Source organism: Haliotis asinina, chromosome 3 (assembly GCF_037392515.1).
Source record: "Haliotis asinina isolate JCU_RB_2024 chromosome 3, JCU_Hal_asi_v2, whole genome shotgun sequence".
Lineage (NCBI taxonomy): Eukaryota > Metazoa > Mollusca > Gastropoda > Lepetellida > Haliotidae > Haliotis > Haliotis asinina.
In genome coordinates this window covers 45,318,615-45,338,363 of record NC_090282.1, presented here as the reverse complement: position 1 = coordinate 45,338,363, position 19,749 = coordinate 45,318,615, and the positions used below count along the sequence as shown (strand labels likewise).

Sequence of the window (19,749 nt, the reverse complement as noted above, 5' to 3'; positions counted from 1 at the left end):
AGCAGTACTGCTGGTATACTGGAAACACTCTCTATATCTGCCACGTCTATGCATGATGAAAATGGCTGACAATTCCAAAAATCGATTTAATGATAAAATGCAACCAACAAATCTTCAGGTGTCCAAGCCACGTATTATTTCATCCCTACCCCGAGAAACACACTTTCTCTTAAATGCTCTCTTATGATGCAAACTTTCCCATGGGACATTAGTTTTGGGTAGATGAGAGCCTTGATGATTGTTTGTCAATTGTGGGAACCGGTCTTTGGAATCGATACATCTGGTGACGTCGTCGGCACCAAGGCGACCGAGTCGAGCTCGCTTGTCGGCAGCAGCAACATCGCGGAAGGTGCATGCCAGCTACCCCGGTAACACTGTATTAGAGAGGGTGGACTTTCGCAGGGGAACCAGCAACAACCCTGTGATTTTATATAATTTGGGGAAGGACTTATCGTTATAGAGCCTTTGGTAAGTATAATTAAAGGAATATATTCACGGGTATATATATACATGTTCTTTACGATTACGGGTAGACTCACTGTAATGGCGCATTTTCATACGAAACAGTTCGTTCTTGATAACCGTTTCTCTGATTCTGTGATACTGAAGGTATCAAATAATTGAATTTTTGCCCACAAACTATTTTGGTAATGTTTCTTTATTTTTATTTTCATTTAAGAAAATACTGATACGTCGTAGACAATATTTATAAGGTGTTTCATGGTGCAAACTAACTTCTAGCTTTATATGATATGCAGTTTAAGAGTTCCGGCGTCGTTTATTCTTTGCTTTTGGACATTCCTACCTTACTATATATATATATATATATATATTTAGTATACATGAGCAGAGGTGGTTAAATGTCAGTAGAAAGGTTTGGTTGTCTCAGAATCCATCTTGAATACATTAGATGTTCTTGCCATGTATCTCTTTGAGGATGTCTCATTCTCATCTTGTCCTGGATGGAGACCACCAATCACACCCGTTTAAATTATGACGTCATAGTTGACTTCAGAGAGAAGCGATGTGTTGGTATACTGTGGACACTTTATATTGATATTTATACCTTACTTCGCGCTACTAATCTGAAAACACTCCAAAAGGACATGAAGAGAGAATTGGTCAGTGGATGATAAAATCTTACGTCATAGTGATTGTTTTTCGCTTGGACAGAAATGTTGTACTGATCTTTATTTCTTCAATTAGTTCTAGTATATAGCCCAAACCCCTCTCTATAAAACTGTATACCCTAACCAACAGCGTTGGAGGTGGTGTTTTTAGCTTTTGGGGGTGGGTGGAGGTGGGTATGTGAAACCACCATATGTAATTATTGTGACAAGAGCGTAACAACATCAGAATTGTTTTGGATACAAGGACATTAAGTTGTGTTATGTTGACCGTAGTATGAAGGTTTTGAACTACTTTGCTTCATTGTCAGTGTGCCACGGATAGTCCTATCGAACACATGAATAAAGCATACACTTCAAAATGTATAGACCGCCTCTACACTGACAAAATGCTGTACAGTGTTATCGGCTCATGTTGCAGTGAGGTAGTGTGTAGGTGTAGTTGTTGCGGTGAGGTAGTGTGTAGGTGTAGCTGCTGCGGTGAGGTAGTGTGTAGGTGTAGTTGTTGCGGTGATGTAGTGTGTAGGTGTAGTTGTTGCGGTGATGTAGTGTGCAGGTGTAGTTGTTGCGGTGATGTAGTGTGTGGGTGTAGTTGTTGCGGTGATGTAGTGTGCAGGTGTAGTTGTTGCGGTGATGTAGTGTGTGGGTGTAGTTGTTGCGGTCATGTAGTGTGTGGGTGTAGTTGTTGCGGTGATGTGGTGTGTAGGTGTAGTTGTTGCGGTGATGTAGAGTGCAGGTGTAGTTGTTGCGGTGATGTAGTGTGTAGGTGTAGTTGTTGCGGTGATGTAGAGTGCAGGTGTAGTTGTTGCGGTGAGGTAGTGTGTAGGTGTAGTTGTTGCGGTGATGTAGTGTGTAGGTGTAGTTGTTGCGGCGAGGTAGTGTGTAGGTGTAGTTGTTGAGGTGAGGTAGTGTGTGGGTGTAGTTGTTGCGATGATGTAGTGTGCAGGTGTAGTTGTTGCGGTGATGTAGTGTGTAGCTGTTGCCGTAAGGTAGTGTGTAGGTGTAGTTGTTGCGGTGATGTAGTGTGTACCTGTTGCCGTAAGGTAGTGTGTAGGTGTAGTTGTTGCGGTGATGTAGTGTGTAGGTGTAGTTGTTGCGGTGATGTAGTGTGTAGGTGTAGTTGTTGCGGTGAGGTAGTGTGTGGGTGTAGTTGTTGCGGTGATGTAGTGTGTAGGTGTAGTTGTTGCGGTGATGTAGTGTGTAGCTGTTGCCGTAAGGTAGTGTGTAGGTGAAGTTGTTGCGGTGATGTAGAGTGCAGGTGTAGTTGTTGCGGTGATGTAGTGTGTAGGTGTAGTTGTTGCGGTGATGTAGTGTGTAGCTGTTGCCGTAAGGTAGTGTGTGGGTGTAGTTGTTGCGGTGATGTAGTGTGTGGGTGTAGTTGTTGCGGTGATGTAGTGTGTAGGTGTAGTTGTTGTGGTGATGTAGTGTGTACCTGTTGCCGTAAGGTAGTGTGTAGGTGTAGTTGTTGCGGTGATGTAGTGTGTAGGTGTAGTTGTTGCGGTGAGGTAGTGTGTGGGTGTAGTTGTTGCGGTGAGGTAGTGTGTGGGTGTAGTTGTTGCGGTGATGTGGTGTGTGGGTGTAGTTGTTGCGGTGATGTAGTGTGTAGGTGTAGTTGTTGCGGTGATGTAGTATGCAGGTGTAGTTGTTGCGGTGATGCAGTGTGCAGGTGTAGTTGTTGCGGTGATGTAGTTTGTGGGTGTAGTTGTTGCGGTGATGTAGTGTGCAGGTGTAGTTGTTGCGGTGATGTAGTGTGTAGGTGTAGTTGTTGCGGTGATGTAGTGTGTAGCTGTTGCCGTAAGGTAGTGTGTGGGTGTAGTTGTTGCGGTGATGTAGTGTGTGGGTGTAGTTGTTGCGGTGATGTAGTGTGTGGGTGTAGTTGTTGCGGTGATGTAGTGTGTAGCTGTTGCCGTAAGGTAGTGTGTAGGTGAAGTTGTTGCGGTGATGTAGAGTGCAGGTGTAGTTGTTGCGGTGATGTAGTGTGTAGGTGTAGTTGTTGCGGTGATGTAGTGTGTAGCTGTTGCCGTAAGGTAGTGTGTGGGTGTAGTTGTTGCGGTGATGTAGTGTGTGGGTGTAGTTGTTGCGGTGATGTAGTGTGTAGGTGTAGTTGTTGTGGTGATGTAGTGTGTACCTGTTGCCGTAAGGTAGTGTGTAGGTGTAGTTGTTGCGGTGATGTAGTGTGTAGGTGTAGTTGTTGCGGTGAGGTAGTGTGTGGGTGTAGTTGTTGCGGTGAGGTAGTGTGTGGGTGTAGTTGTTGCGGTGATGTGGTGTGTGGGTGTAGTTGTTGCGGTGATGTAGTGTGTAGGTGTAGTTGTTGCGGTGATGTAGTATGCAGGTGTAGTTGTTGCGGTGATGCAGTGTGCAGGTGTAGTTGTTGCGGTGATGTAGTTTGTGGGTGTAGTTGTTGCGGTGATGTAGTGTGCAGGTGTAGTTGTTCCGGTGATGTAGTGTGTGGGTGTAGTTGTTGCGGTGATGTAGTGTGCAGGTGTAATTGTTGCGGTGATGTAGTGTGCAGGTGTAGTTGTTGCGGTGACGTAGTGTGCAGGTGTAGTTGTTGCAGTGATGTAGTGTGTGGGTGTAGTTGTTGCGGTGAGGTAGTGTGTGGGTGTAGTTGTTGAGGTGATGTGGTGTGTAGGTGTAGTTGTTGCGGCGAGGTAGTGTGTAGGTGTAGTTGTTGCGGTGAGGTAGTGTGTAGGTGTAGTTGTTGCGGTGATGTAGTGTGTAGGTGTAGTTGTTGCGGTGATGTAGTGTGTAGGTGTAGTTGTTGCGGCGAGGTAGTGTGTAGGTGTAGTTGTTGCGGTTAGGTAGTGTGTGGGTGTAGTTGTTGCGATGATGTAGTGTGTGGGTGTAGTTGTTGCGGTGATGAAGTGTGTAGGTGTAGTTGTTGCGGTGATGTAGTGTGTAGGTGTAGTTGTTGCGGTGATGTAGTGTGTAGCTGTTGCCGTAAGGTAGTGTGTAGGTGTAGTTGTTGCGGTGATGTAGTGTGTGGGTGTAGTTGTTGAGGTGATGTGTGTGTGGGTGTAGTTGTTGCGGTGATGCGGTGTCTAGGTGTAGTTGTTGCGGTGATGTAGTGTGTGGGTGTAGTTGTTGCGGTGATGTAGTGTGTAGGTGTAGTTGTTGCGGTGATGTAGTGTGTAGCTGTTGCCGTAAGGTAGTGTGTAGGTGTAGTTGTTGCGGTGATGTAGTGTGTGGGTGTAGTTGTTGCGGTGATGTAGTGTGTAGGTGTAGTTGTTGCGGTGATGTAGTGTGTACCTGTTGCCGTAAGGTAGTGTGTAGGTGTAGTTGTTGCGGTGAGGTAGTGTGTGGGTGTATTTGTTGCGGTGATGTAGTGTGTGGGTGTAGTTGTTGCGGCGAGGTAGTGTGTGGGTGTAGTTGTTGCGGTGAGGTAGTGTGTGGGTGTAGTTGTTGTGGTGATGTAGTGTGTGGGTGTAGTTGTTGCGGTGAGGTAGTGTGTAGGTGTAGTTGTTGTGGTGATGTGGTGTGTGGGTGTAGTTGTTGCGGTGATGTGGTGTGTAGGTGTAGTTGTTGCCGTAAGGTAGTGTGTAGGTGTAGTTGTTGCGGTGATGTAGTGTGTGGGTGTAGCTGTTGAGGTGATGTGTGTAGGTGTAGTTGTTGCGATGATGTAGTGTGTGGGTGTAGCTGTTGAGGTGATGTGTGTAGGTGTAGTTGTTGCGGTGATGTAGTGTGTGGGTGTAGCTGTTGAGGTGATGTGTGTAGGTGTAGTTGTTGCGGTGATGTAGTGTGTGGGTGTAGCTGTTGAGGTGATGTGTGTAGGTGTAGCTGTCGCGGTGATGCAATGTGTATGTGCAGCTGTAGTAGTTGTTGTGGAGAGGCAGTGTGCCTATGTACATAATGCACCCGTGCTAAGATACAGCTGTAGCTCAAATAGAGGTGTAATGCGGAAGTGAACCTGTAGTAATTAGAGTACAATATAGATGCGCTGAAAGTAATATCTGGACCAGCAGACGAATGAGTGATTAGAAGTATGGATGGTCACTAAACGCTGACAAACAATCAGCACGAACTTCCCGGCAAGATTCGGGTCAGAATTGATCTTCAGTAACCCATGCTTGTGTTAAGAGCCGAATAACGGGGTCGAGTGGTCTGTTGTCACATGTCATCGTATCCCAGTTGTGTAGATTGATGCTCCTGCTACTGATCACAGGCTCTATGATTTACAGGCCCCAACCATATAGCTGGAATGCTGCCGATTGCGGCGCTAACCAACAACCAACCAGTACGAGTTAGCCGATACCCGTCAGCACCTTAGACTAGGAGCTTCTTGACTGGTGGTCAAGCGGGATATCACCTGTGTCACTTCACTAACAAAATGTGTATTTACCACGCCCATCCTGAAGCAATGCCTACTTGAGCTGCATGCATAACTTCCTCTATAACAGTTTATGTTTCTGCCCTGCAGTTCACAGCCTATCTCAACATTGTTAATATAGATCATTCAAAAAGACTAATCCAAACAACCTAATGATCTGACATTAATCAATCCCATATTCAATGAACCGGATGTTCTAATAATCGATTGTGCATGTAGCTAGCCCGGGACCTCCCTGCACGAAAAATATTAAAGTGGGGTATTGATTGCCAGTAATTGCCCAGTAACTTGTTGTCTGTGAATTATATCACAATAAGACAGCAGCAATGTCCTCATACATAAGATGGATATCTTTCAACTTTGACACCATATAAGAGGACAAATCATTCATAACTGAAATTATATTGACGATAAAGACTTAAACAGATTTCTTTAAATACACCTAACGTTCAATCAAATTATTAAAAGATTGAATAAGTCGTCAGTCAAAACGAATTGCCGTATGTTACTAGTGAAACTATTCCTAGGAGGAAGGACGGGTGTGTCATGTTGGGGTGTCTGGTGGGAAGCTTTGTGGGTGTGTTTGGGGAGCTGGGTGGCTGTGTATGATCTGTGTTGGGGTTGTAGGGTGGGGTCATGCGTTAGGTGTGGCATTTGGTAGTTGGCCCACTTGGTCAGAAGCCAAAGACCCGCCAAGACCACTGATCATGGGTTCGATTCCGAGATGTCTCTGCGTATGACCCTTGCGTTACGTCCCTATCGTCTGCTGTTAAGAGGTAAAGCCATATCGAGTTACATCAGTTCGCTTATGATGAATACAAACTACACCTGAAAGAGCAGAAACAGCTAGTGACCATAACACTGCCTATTTACTAGCGCACACATAGTCCAGTGTGTGATGTCTTCATTCAGCAATATTCATCACACTGGGGTTGTTGTTTATTAATGTACTATCGTGCCGCTACTTCAATGCTTTATGTTATGTATGTTTATTGCAATATACACTTGCCTTAGTGGCGTCTGACACTGGTTGAGCAGGCCATGCTCACCAGTGAGTGGCGTCAGGACATGCTCACCATTTCGAAGTACAGTGGTTTATCCTATGCCTTTCACTACTACTTCGGGTTGAAATGATTGAGATTGGTTATAATCAGACTTCGGCGGGTTTTGTTGTACATCACAGTTATACTTCACTCACTTGCACATAGGATTTGTTTCGAAAATCAACAACTCATTCGATATGGTGAAACTCAAACCTTATCTGCACCAATTATTTAATATTCAGTTTTCTTACAAATTAGAGGTAGCAATGTTATAATGGAGAAGTTCTATCCTCGCAGTTCGGTTATAACGCGTGAGTGACAGAAATGGTTTTAACTCACCAATAAAGAAGATGTCTGGCACCACCGAGTAGTAATCGTGAGATCAAAAATAATGTCCATGATCTTTCATTGCACCGCGTTAAGTAGGTCAGTAGGTGGCGTCTTATACGTGACAGATCTGTCATAAACATAAACAATATCCACTCGATTTCCAAAAGAAACTTGCAAGTCATTTCCTGTCATAAAACACCATCTGTTCTATCTAAGGGTAAATTATGGGTCGAAAACAACTCGAAAAAACACCAGTATGACACAAAAATGGAAAGGAAAACATATCTTTGAAGAGTTCTCAACTGTTTAAAAACATGATTATATATACCTTAATATCCTGAAACACTGCCACAAAAATCAATGTTTTATTGGACCTAACGATGCTTTTAGCCTGATTACGTACTTAGGAGGACCTTTGTCATTTTGTCACCTGTTTTAATGATTCAATTTATTCTTTGTATAAAGCTCTCGCCTATGATAGGGGAATGTGTGTTGTGATGCGTATTTCGCAGAAATAATTTACCAGGGGACGGTGAACGGCAAGCCTTTAGCATTTGTTTTCATTGTTTATTCCTGACTAGTTGATCAAACTAAACTGGAATCCTTTTATACAGTTTGACAAAAGGTCCTACAAAATGCGTAACCCATCCTTTTGTCACAAACCCTAGGCCTACGTCACACTACCATTTCAATCCGGAAGTCCTGTTACAACAGATTCTGATAATCACATTTGTTGCATATCATGAATTATTCTGCAATGTTTAGGAACAATATATCCCTCGTCGAACCTACACGTGTTGTTGAATTGCAACAGACGCGACAACTCATTCACAGTTGTCGAATATCAAAGTCTTGGGTGAGCCCTGAACCAGTTGTTTCGGCCCTTTTAACATCCATCACAAAACCAGATTCAATGTAAGTGCATGATGTGTCCTTTCACCTAGGATGTAGGGGTACATGAGTTGGAAATACTAACAGGGATGGTGTTCGTCATCGTCTGGAATGAATTAACACCCGCATTGTAGCTAGTAAGTTTATTTTTACGTCACGACGCTTGACTGCCATTCAAGGAACAGATTCTAGCCTCAGGAGCTGACGGGGATCGGGTCGCTCCTGCTGGCTGGTTGATTGTTGGTGGCACCACACTCAACAGTATTCCAGGTTAATGCTGATGATCTGTAAATAATCTAGACTGGAAAAGACTATTTAGAGATCAACATCATGAGCATCGAACTACGCTGTTGGGATACGATGACATGTGTCAACCAAGTTAACGAGTCTGAACACACGATCCCGTTAGTCGCCCCTGACGACAAGCATGAGTTCTAACCAGGACCTTCACAGGTCACCTACATCGTAAATGTGAGTTTTGTTGTAACGAGTCATCATAGTAGACATGTGTCGATCGAGTAGACAAATAACTGTACTTCGAGCATAAACTAATAGATTCTTCTGACAGTTACTAGTATTAAATTAGCATCTCTTCGAGTTCGAAATGCTAAAATGTTACATCAGTATCGGAGTGTGACTGATACTTTGCTTACCCATGAGGATGATAAAGCCAGTTAACTTTGAGTGACGTGCGGATAATAGAGGGTATGAACTATTGGGCTTTCGTGTAGGCATCATCCAAGATGTACGCATGACCAGTGTATCAACATTTAAGCGAAATGACGTAAATACTTAAAGAGTTGTTTCTTGGCATGTATCACCAGACAAATTCTCCAGTGACGTGCTCAACAATGAGGCATTATTTCCTCGCAGAAAAACAGCCCAAACAAACCAAACCTTTTCTTTCAGTTCCACTGAATCGCTGCGTCGTATGTCTCTTCTCTCTCCGGTGTGACACTGTTTACTGGTTGTCAAGTCAACCATCAATATTTTATTGTTTTCTTTTCTCTTCGAGTCTGTAAAGATCATGGCAATGTAAAACTGTTTTCATTGAACCTGGCTCCTTATAATATAGTGTAGTTTGTCCGTATTTTTTATGAAACTGTTTACGGGTAGTGAGGTCAATGACTATTAATAACCATCTTATAGTGGGTACAATGTATCACGTGGCTCTTTCAAGAATTATAGGAATGTATATGTGATATTCGGATATAAGCCAAGAAGAAATATTCGATGAATATTATACCGGTTTGATTCGATTTAAAGATGGAAGTCGGGTTATAATGTATTCTGTGACGTTCTGAATCTCTTGTACCACCGCGACACTACTAAATACTGAAGACAACATGGTACCGTCAAAGAGTGGCAAAGCTGCCTTAGCACACCCCTCAATGTAATACTGAAGGGTGCCAATGTTTAACTGCACAACAAATAGACAGGGTCGAAGAAATACGAAAACGGCGTTTAAACACAAACAAACAGTAAGACAACTGTACACGACAACGTCGGCGGACTCTGTGAACGTTACAGACTTGCCGTACACCGGACAGAGTAAAATCTTTCGAACCTGCTTCAGTTCCGTGAACTGATCTTGACACATTAACATGAATGCCAAAGACACCAGGCATGGGTAAAGTAACTCTGGTAGATCGGTGACTGTTAGAAAGTGGTTTTAGTAGGTTTGATGAGTAATGGCTGATGCTAAACTGTGGCCAGGATGTGCATCAATGTACAGAGTGGGGTAACCATTTTACGGGGAATTTATGGCAAGCAATGGTCAAAATGGGTCATCATCCGTGGCAAACTGAAAGTGCATCAATGTATTGGCGGTCGGGTAACCGTTTGGAGAGTAATTTATGGCAACCAGGGACCCAATTGTGTCATCTTCCATGGCTATCTGAAAGGCCGGTTCCAAAGTTGACGTTATTCAATCCCTGGTTGTACCAGTCCTTCTCATACAGCCATGTGGAGCGCTCTTACACCACGACTGCAACGGTTGCACGTCACTTGAGATGACGTCAACATAACAGAAACGACAGCTGCAGTCATAGCCACTTCTGCAAATATCTGGTGTCTGTGTACCAGCTCAGATCAGACCATTGGAAAATACCCGCTTTACTCACTCTCAATGATATTTGCTGTAAGACTGAGACCCCCACATTCATGCATGTAATATCGCGACTAATACCTCTTGCCACGATCAAATACGGATCTGTGGCGACTGTGCATTGTAAAGCCAAACTTCTTTTTCCATAGTCATATTACCGGTATTGTCATGACCCGGCGTCGATTTCCAACACGGGTGCAATGTGTGAAGTCCATTTCTGGTACCACCAACATGATATTGCTGGGATATTGCTAAAAGCATTGTTAAAACGTACTCACTCCCTGCCATACAACTGACTGCAATGATGTCACGTTTATTATGGGTGAGCGACCCTCTTGAGTTAGTAGTAGGCCAGTGTCTTCGTATTTCCGTTGTTCCTCTAGTTGCACAGTCCCGGCCGGCATTTCAACTGTTATTCATATTTAATGACGTCGTCAAGGTAACAAATTGAAAGTTTAAATGTCAAAGAGAAATGTGGAGGGTTTAAGGTCTCGTATTTACTAAACGTTAAGATATGACCTTCAAAAAAGTCTTGTGTTACCGATCAGTAACGAACACCGTCTGGTACACCTATTGGTAGGTTCGCAGAAGCATTCACGTTAAATACTTTGTATTCGTCGCCTTATACCGGGTCTGCTTAAAAGCCAGATGCATTCAGAACACACTATGCCTCTACGAATATCTGACAAAGAACCACACAAGAAACTGTAGTCTAAAGGCGTATCATTTATTAATATTTAAACTAGATATCCCACTGCAAAGCCAGTCACTGCCCGGGTGCCTGGGGTAATGATTAATAGTTTAGATGAATATTTATTTTAAAATATGTAAATAACAGACCGGGTCGTTTATCTAGACTTGCGTTTATGGGAAGGCTACAAATCCATGGGTTTTGCAGCCAGCACAGTCTTGGAGCAAGGCTGCGCCACTCAAGACTGAAGGTAACCTGTGTGTACTACGGTTCATGCACTACGCTGAGTGCACTTTTGTGTGAAGTCAAAAGGGTAAAGTACAAACATGACCAGTGAAGTGTAAAGTGAATAAACCTATCGACAAAAATCTTAGCATGTCAAGAGATAAAAATCTTGTTAGGATAAGAATGAAACTTCCAAACCTTAAAAGCGTCTTTCCAGAAAAAATAAACCTTTATCATTTGGATTCTAAAACGAGCACATTTTTATTGTTGGTATTTGACATATTCTCTGTCCTTACAGTTACGGTTTCGAAGCAAATGACATGACAATTATTTGACAATGCTATAAGTATCATTCGTTTAGGTAATGTACCTAATGATATTGTACATACATCTGAAAAGAAACCAAATAAAATAGCAGTCGTGCCACCTGAAAACAAACCATGATAAGAATTCATTTGAAGCTAATCCTGCATTAGCATCATCCATGTTCTCCATCTTCTGCGCGTGAAACCCCAACGTCAATACTGTATCCCACAGATCTGTATAGCAGGGACGTGGTATGAATATTAATTATGGATTACAACTCCGGTCCGCGACAGACTGTATGTTGCGTTCTGTTGCTATGTTTAGGCCCACGGTGACATGCCATTGCCTAGTTGATGGTAGTAAATTCCCTTATATACTCGTAACCTTGCTGTGTTTCAACATGGACGATGTACACAGATCAAGGGGCATGCCCTGAGAAAGATGTGTGAGTACCATCGACGTTTATCACATTATTGTAAAGAGAACTTAAGGGAGTAACTTCTTGCCTGCGAACACTGTATAGCATCTATCAATATCAGGTAGTCCGGGCGTGGAAAACAAGACGGCGTGTTTCCAGGGACAGAAGCAAGTAAACATCATCATATCGTTAAGTTGTGTTTGACGTTGGTTATTTAAGTTGTTAAGCTTCACTTTCAATCGATACTTTTTTGGCCTCGTAAGAATACTTTACATATGTTCAATAATATTTTGATGCATGAGTGAGTATGGTTTTACGCCGCCATTGGTAATATCCAGCAGTATCAGTCAGGTGTGGAACTGCAGGAAATGGACTTTGCTCATTTGAGACAGACAGACAGACAGACAGACAGACAGACAGACAGACAGACAGACAGAAGGGGGGCGTTGAGGGATTTTTCTGCTCGTTTACGTTGTCTAATAACATGGTCTGGCACTAACCAAAACTGTTGCATTTTGTTTCAGTAATGGTAAAAACAACACTACAGTTTCACACAGTTGTTCAGTGGTAATCGATATCTAAATGATTCAAGACTTTATTGATCTTTAAAATGCGATGTTTGTTAAACATGATTTGAGTCATGTTATTTTTGCATGAATAGATCGCGGTGATCGGACAAATGCGAACACTATCTACAACTGCAGAATAATCCTCTTTTCAACAAAACCGATGACAAATACTTCTCGCCGCAAGTATTCAACCCAGACGCACGCAGAAATGTTACACGACACTACAAAACCGCCTGATCTAATTCAGGGACGTGGATAAATGGTGTTTCTTTCTACTACTGACAAAGAAGATCTTGCAAGTTAGTCAGCCAGTTAAAGTTAAACAAGCAGCATGCCCTGCACTCATCCTGATTCAAACTTTAATCTGTATAAATTTTTCATCCAGCTCAAATTCGTTTTAAAATATCGACGTCAACGTTTCCAAGACAACCAGTGATCCGATTTCGTTCTATTTCTTGAATTCAGTTGTGTTTCTTGCTACCAGTTGATATATGATCAATTGTACGGCTATAGTTAGAAGTATCAGCCCGAAATGTTTCATTGCGAAGAGCTTATGTCCTCCTTGTAAAGAAATAATAGTTTTTCGCGTTGATTTAAAGCGGATTTCTTTAAAATCACAAATTTTTGCTTTCAAGTCTTGTGAGCCCCGCAAACACTGTCGTCCGTTTCTTGTACACATTGCCAAGCTCGGTGTGTGCCTGTTCCTCTCAGATATAATGTACTTCGTGCTGCAGTGTCGATCCCTTCTTGTATAGACTAGCCCGCCCTTATCTCTGAGCACATGGTAATGATGGCATATGGCAGATGGTGGCTCTGCCTTTAGGTTTCAAAACTTAAAATAAGCATGTCGGGTATTACGCTTGCAATATCTTCGATATATATTACTGATAAGTGGCACCCCATCCCCACACTACACACATCTTCATGTCATGTTCAAAACCAACGAACACTCATCTCCCAGAATTTTAAGCATAAAGTTTCAGATACTGAAATATACAAAATTGATTTTCCAAACCCCCACCTCCCTCGTACACGTGTACAAAATTAATGACACAACCCTTAAATTCATCACCACCACATCCCAGTCATAACTGATGAACGGTCCCTTATATATTATGCTGACAAAATCTATATCTAGATTAATCTATAATATATCTAGATTAATCTATTATTACGTTTATGATCTGTTGATGTCAAATGTTAAAACAGACAATGTGTCCAAGTTATGTACTTCATGTATACATATTACGTGTAAAGATAAAGACTAGACATGTCATTTCTTCATTTTTGTGCCGGTTGTTAAGTACAGATAACAAGCACAAACGTGAAGCCAAGTGTATCTACTACCAGGATGTTTGTACGTTTATCAGAAAATCAGAGCAAGAAATATCAGCTACTGACCTGTCTCTACCAGTAGGAAATAAATACAGTGTAGTTAAAGAAAGAGATAGTCCATGGACTCCTGTATTTCCATCTTTTATTTGAAATTCTGTATGTATTTTTCAATGTGGAATAAATGCAACTAGAGACATTTATACGAATAGACCAGGAAATGATGTGTTTATATCTTTTTCGGTTTTCCGTTGTTTTCTTTCATACCTAAACGTAATCAAACTGGAATTTGTGCCAAGGCATAATTCATTATTCTCGTGACACAAATCAAAACGTGTATTTGTAAAAGTTGCACAACTAAATATTTACTCTTTTTCTACAAAACGATTAAAAACTCCAATGAAACTCCTTCTGCTATGTTACTGACACAGACAATGTGAAAAAAGTGATGACTAATATGGTCTGTTGTTTAGTTGAATTAATGCATAATAATATTTATATTCCACGCCCGTCATTCAATAATCACTGTAACATAACACATGCATGGTCTCTTGAAGTTCATCTAATTACCAGCAGCCTTGAGAATGTTTATTACATTGCATTTATGACACTGTGTATTCACATTTCTTTCATTCAATTTATTTGATCATGATACATTCACAATAACTAGGTACATTTTTATTATCAAATACACGTCATGATACAAGTGTTGGCAGACATAAACATTATCTCAACAGAAGGCCATTTTGCACCATGCATCTGAAGAAGAATAACAAGACCAAATATATTAATCAGACTTTCTTCACGTTATTTCACTTCTACATCTTCTTAATAGTAAAAATCATTGACATGAACAAAACGAACGGAAGCAACATGGATTTGTGACCAGAACAACATAAATAGCGATCGTGTTTGATTTCTTATTTGACCTGTAGCTGTATCAAGCCCTTAGATCGTATCCTGCATTTACAACAAGCAATATAAACGTGTGTATTCACGCGTACCCTTATGCTGACATCATTGAATACTATACAATAATATTCACACACAAGGAAAACGGAAACACTCTAAGTACAACTTCGGCCACCTTCGGCGTTGTTCGTGGTGTGCTGCCGCTCTGATTGTCGCCATTTGGCCTCTAGTGTTGTTATTGCCATGGTGAGGTATCGTCGTTCGATCCCATCTATTGATTGCTTTATCCCGTGCCACGGGCCTAAACAATATATGTCTCGCTTGCCTTGATGGAAAGATGGTTCACAATAAATATTTATCCTTTGATAAATTGGAGCTGAACAAACGGTTCCAAGGGAACGGAATCGATATTCTCTTGTTTCTGCGTACAGCATATTAAATTATTCAGGACATTTCCTTTAGCGTAAGATGTTTAGCTGTACAGGTCACCATGTGTATTCTCTTCTTCAGGTGTGATCGGAATTTTCATCTCTGGATGTAGAGGTTTACAGTATGAAGGACTGACTATCAGTAAGGTATTTTCAGTAGTTGGATTACGTTGGCAGGTAACATTTGCTGTGTCCGGGAGCTGTCAGGCGCTGTGTCTAACATAAAGATCACCACAATTCAGTGAAGATGGGTACGAAAAAGAGGGACGGATGTTGCAAGAAGTTCATGAAATTCCTGTTCTCCCACGTGGGGTTATGTGCCATGGTGATATTATACTGTGTGGCAGGAGGGTTTATCTTCGAGCATCTGGAGAAGAACAACGAGCAACAAATCTGCTATGAATCAAGAAACGAGTATACACCGATGGAAAACAAAACCATCGACTCCGTCCTGAAGATCTTCTCCGACTACGGCTTTCCCAACGACAACAATCGACTCCTCATGGAGGTCCAGATCCGCAGTGTGCTGGAGACGTTCCGGGACAACACTCTGGCCATCGGCTACGACGGACGAGTCTGTTCTGACTATGGCCTTCCTAATGGCCCGACATACCAGTGGTCCTGGCCCGGGGCTCTCATGTTCTCTGTAACTGTCATTTCAACCATTGGTGAGACTAAATTTCATTCATATGAACTCCATGTCCAAATGCTCATGTACGTTAAAGAAACTTGCCTGTTATATAAAGTTAAAGATGCATAGAGGGTGCTATGCAGCATTTTTTTCAGCAAGTACAAATAGATGTAAACGTTCGAACAATGCAAGTAACTATATAACAATTAGTAACCAAAAGAGATGATGGATACAGCTAATCACGCGAGTGGGCTTTGGATGGTAAGTGTCATGTACTGACAATAAACAGTGTATACCATAGTCACGTAGTTTTATTCCTTTTGAACCAGGAATGCTGAAAGTAAGACAAGCGTTGATACAGATCGAACTGAAATTTGGTTTTAGAGAGTATATTAATTACTGTTGGAAAAAATTAGTTTACTCATAGGTTTTCATGGCGGTGTTTAAAGTACAAAACTGACTCTGTCCTGGAATGGCTTTTCTAGCCTGTGAGACCGGCATAAAGGCATGAAATGAAAGTTCTATGCCTCATGTAGTGACAAATAGGAACGTGTTAGGTCGTATTTTGAGCTAAGTATTGACATTAGTGATCTGCTAGCACAGTACAGTAACATATCCCTACCGTCCTCACTATAGCGCTCTACTAAAATACTCACTAATAAGACAACGATATTGAAGAATAAGGACCAACTTTTATATCATAATTTCATGAAATGTATCACTTACACCATCCATTTGCACTATATACTTTAAATATATACTTTAAAGTGGTGGTTTTGAATGGTTGCCAGTGGTTGGATACCCATAAATGTTTGTTTATTGTAAGATATTTTACAAGATGGTTTCAGAGTAGTATTTTCCATGCTCGGAATAACTTTTAAAATGTGAAACGTTAAGACGGAATGCATTTATCATACGAACCTGCGATATATATAATCCTTTTTCTGCTTAGGGTATGGTCACATCGCTCCAAAGACAGTGTGGGGCCGATTGGTATGCATCGCCTATGCAGTTCTTGGAATCCCACTCATGTTGCTGTGTCTCGCCAACATCGGAGACGTCCTTGCAGACATCTTCCGCTTCATCTACGCAAAGATTTGTTGCTGCGGTTGCTGTCGTCGCAAGAAGAACCCCAGGACAAAGGTCGTCCAGATCAAACCGATGCAGCGAGGGGGAGAGCAGGATCCAGCATGGAAGACGGATAAGTCTAGTGAATTCTCTCGCATTCCAACCAAGTCTCCGACAGGCAGTACCGACACCAATGGCAACGACAAGAGCAGACCTCCTTCCAAAACCAGTCGACCGGGGTCACGGGTTCCAAGTCCCGGAGGCAAGGCTGTAAAGATTGTTCCTCTCGACCTTAAACACATGAATCGCCCACCGCCAATGAAGAATGACCCCGTAGTCCTGGACGACGACAGCGACGACGATGACGATGACTTGGACGAGAAGAAGATAACTGTCCCACTCACCATCACAATGATCGTCATTGGGGGTTACATTTTCGGAGGGGCTGTACTCTTCGGTCTGTGGGAAAGCTGGGACTGGCTTCAGTCTGCCTATTTCTGCTTCATCACTCTCAGCACCATCGGCTTTGGCGACGTCGTTCCTGGAACTGACTTCGAGAATCCACAAGCCCAAGCGCAACTAATTCTCGGGGCTATCTATGTCCTGTTCGGGATGGCCATCTTGTCCATGTGTTTCTCGCTGATGCAAGACGAGATCATTGCTAAATGCAAGTGGGTGGGTGAGAAGCTTGGCATCCTGGACAAGAACGAAGACTAATACTCTTTTCTTCTCTGAAAACTTTTCTGTAGCTGTATACATCAGCTCTCAACAAAATCTCAGAACTTTTTAACATTGAAAGCGGTACTACTCGGGACAGCAGCTTGATGGTCGTTATCGTCCTCACAATCATTGTGAGGATCAAAGGGAATCTCTTTGACTGGACAAGAAGCGCAGGATAGTGAGTACCCGCACAATGTCCGATGTGCCTCAAACTGTGGTCTAAGTGATTGGACAGAAAAGCATTTTTGTGATTGAAGATCTGTGAATTAGAAATCCAGAGATATGTACTGGAGTTCGCCCAAAGCCCCTTATCCGTCCATAATGTGTATAAAACCAGATGGAAGGAATTATAATTTACGTGAGCTGTCTCGGGTCAATCCCCATACCCTGATTTTTCCTGTGCAACTCATTACGCCGCACTTAATGGAAACTAGGAGTACCTCACGTATACCGCTAGTAATTATCTATGACTTGTAAGCCTATTCCCAGAATCACCCCGGTACGTCTCTGTTTTCTGTTCCTCTTTCATTAAATATTTGTTGGATCCTTTAGACAATTCAGATTTGTAATGGAAAATCTGCGAACTTGTTAAAGACAAATTGTAGTGAGGGAAAGAGCATGGTATGGGTTCATCCTTTCGTAAACATGTTGTATTTGATTTTCATTTCATAATTAGTTGTGTGTCCATTCACAAGATATGCCTAATCAGATATTACTCTTGTGTGAAAGGTAAATGAATAATACATTAAGCAATGCTGGAAAACACACCAAATAATAGCCTTATTTTGAAGACGCTGTTTCTGATATCGACCTTGGCAGCTGTTTTTTGTTGAAACGGTTGTTCTCGGTTTCGTAATGCACAAGTAACAGTAAGGAAACAATGCTCGGGCATAACTACAGGATCTCGAGAAAACCATCATCAAGAGATGAACATAAAGCAGCTTCGGTAAACACTTGAATTGAGTGCACAATTTTGTTACGACTGTTGGACATCTTAGTTTCATCACATCGAAAATGTGTTCTGTCCTTACGAACATTATAAGAGTATCAACTTTGATTAAGATTTCAACTTTGTAACTGGAAATACGTCTTATGAGGACACATGGCATAATTATACATTCGAATAATACACATCCATGATGGTACCAACTGTAACAATACACCATGGTATTCTGCTCCGACCGTGCCTCAAACCACCTGTGTTCGTTACGCTCTATGTATGTTTTACATAGCGAAAAACGTGCGTAAGATATATTCCATTACACTTTGAAATAAATTGTTAAAGAGCTACACGACAAATGTAACGTGTGTTCATATATTATTGTAGTGTTTCAACGTTTAAGGACACATGATTAATGCCGTGTGATTATTCTCTGTCAGCTGAGGACTCCGATTGGTATTCTGGTATAACAGAATACGTTCTTTCTATCTGATAAACATTTCATTCCATAGACCTTTTTATGTACATATTATTTACATCGTAAGAGAGGTATACCTTCAAACTACTGTATGAGATTGTGGCATAATTTATATTTGCCTCTGTACATAAGTAATACATTGTTTGAATTCCTTAAAATACAGACATTAAAAGAAGAGATATCTATTTTTTAATTGCAAATTCTTTATATACTTTGACAACCGTCCATATTGAAACATTTTTCTTTTAACTTCACTGCTTCGTACGTTCCTATGCACATGTCATGCGATTTTAAGGGCTTGCCTCGTTTTGAATACTGCTGGAAAGGGAGATGACTGCTATCATTTTGTGGTATATCGTGCTGAACGCTGACAACTGACGTAACTGTTTTATAATCACGCTACCATGGATATAGCGGTATTATTGTTATTGTTAAAACATATCCCACGACACATGAACAAGACAAACAAGTAACAAAATGATGTTGATAAAGTGGGGATTTAGTTATATATGTCCCAAGTTTGCATTCATTTTAACTTATCTGATTTTTTGTTCAATACATGTTTCGGACTGTGCTGTAAGTAGTCTTGTACAAAGTGATCATGTTCCCTGTAAATGTGTACACCATGACTGTACTCTTTTATATTTTCACTGCTTATTGAACAACACTTTATATTGATACCTGGTCGCAGACTGCTGATTTTACTGTTAATCGTCAATGCGTTACACTCGCAGTGTGGTATTGTGTATAACGTCCATTCCTCTACTTCGATATTTAACATTAGAATTGTGTTCTTGACAGTGGGTTCATGACTAACCCATAAACATAAGTTGTTTTTCACCCTGACACTGTTATTTTTACACGTAGTTACCCAAACATGGTTAGTAGGGTGTGCAGGTAATACTGACCTCAATAACAAGAGAAAAATGGAATTTGAAAACGGGATCGTCGGTAAGACGTTATATTATTCAAAAAGTAAACTCCTTCAATGTGTGGTATAAAATTACAAACCGTCGGTTTTAGAAAAAGCTTTGCACATGTGATGCTAATTTATTTCTCATTTAGATTGTTTCAGAGTGATCAGTATATGCCTCCGTGGGTGTTGCATCTGTGAGACAAACCAAGCTGGTTTTATGCCTTTCCCGCAAACCTCTTCTGTCTGTGATACGTGTGTACAAATGTTACAATAAAGTTCATATAACATTT

General features: G+C 41.5%; 2 protein-coding genes across 4 annotated transcripts; one reads left to right on the top strand and one right to left on the bottom strand.

Annotated features, from left to right (window-relative positions):
• Positions 1 to 311: 311 nt before the first annotated feature.
• On the top strand, positions 312 to 19,749 carry LOC137278099 (potassium channel subfamily K member 18-like). Of its 3 annotated transcripts, none has more exons than XM_067810216.1 (3): positions 312 to 468; positions 14,789 to 15,374; positions 16,290 to 19,749. In XM_067810216.1, the coding sequence occupies exons 2-3, from the start codon at positions 14,954 to 14,956 to the stop codon at positions 17,120 to 17,122; spliced, it is 1,254 nt and encodes a 417-aa protein (XP_067666317.1). In that variant the 5' UTR covers positions 312 to 468; positions 14,789 to 14,953; the 3' UTR covers positions 17,123 to 19,749. The 3 variants fall into 3 exon arrangements, with proteins under 3 accessions (XP_067666317.1, XP_067666319.1, XP_067666318.1); XM_067810218.1 differs by having other exon boundaries at positions 334 to 468; positions 14,884 to 15,374; XM_067810217.1 differs by lacking the exon at positions 312 to 468 and adding an exon at positions 11,436 to 11,492.
• LOC137278903 (nuclear transcription factor Y subunit gamma-like) lies at positions 1,530 to 4,975 on the bottom strand. The gene is made up of 2 exons (XM_067811403.1): positions 4,377 to 4,975; positions 1,530 to 4,059 (listed from the first exon to the last, which is right to left on the bottom strand). The coding sequence occupies exons 1-2, from the start codon at positions 4,973 to 4,975 to the stop codon at positions 1,530 to 1,532; spliced, it is 3,129 nt and encodes a 1,042-aa protein (XP_067667504.1).

Excerpts from the sequence above, each read along its gene's own strand:
- LOC137278903 (XM_067811403.1), bottom strand. The coding sequence starts at position 4,975 with ATGTACATAGGCACACTGCCTCTCCACAACAACTACTACAGCTGCACA. Across the intron at positions 4,060-4,376 it reads ACACTACCTTACGGCAACAG|CTACACACTACATCACCGCA; the intron begins GTACACACTACA and ends TTACGGCAACAG.
- LOC137278099 (XM_067810216.1), top strand. The coding sequence starts at position 14,954 with ATGGGTACGAAAAAGAGGGACGGATGTTGCAAGAAGTTCATGAAATTC. Across the intron at positions 15,375-16,289 it reads AACTGTCATTTCAACCATTG|GGTATGGTCACATCGCTCCA; the intron begins GTGAGACTAAAT and ends TTTTCTGCTTAG.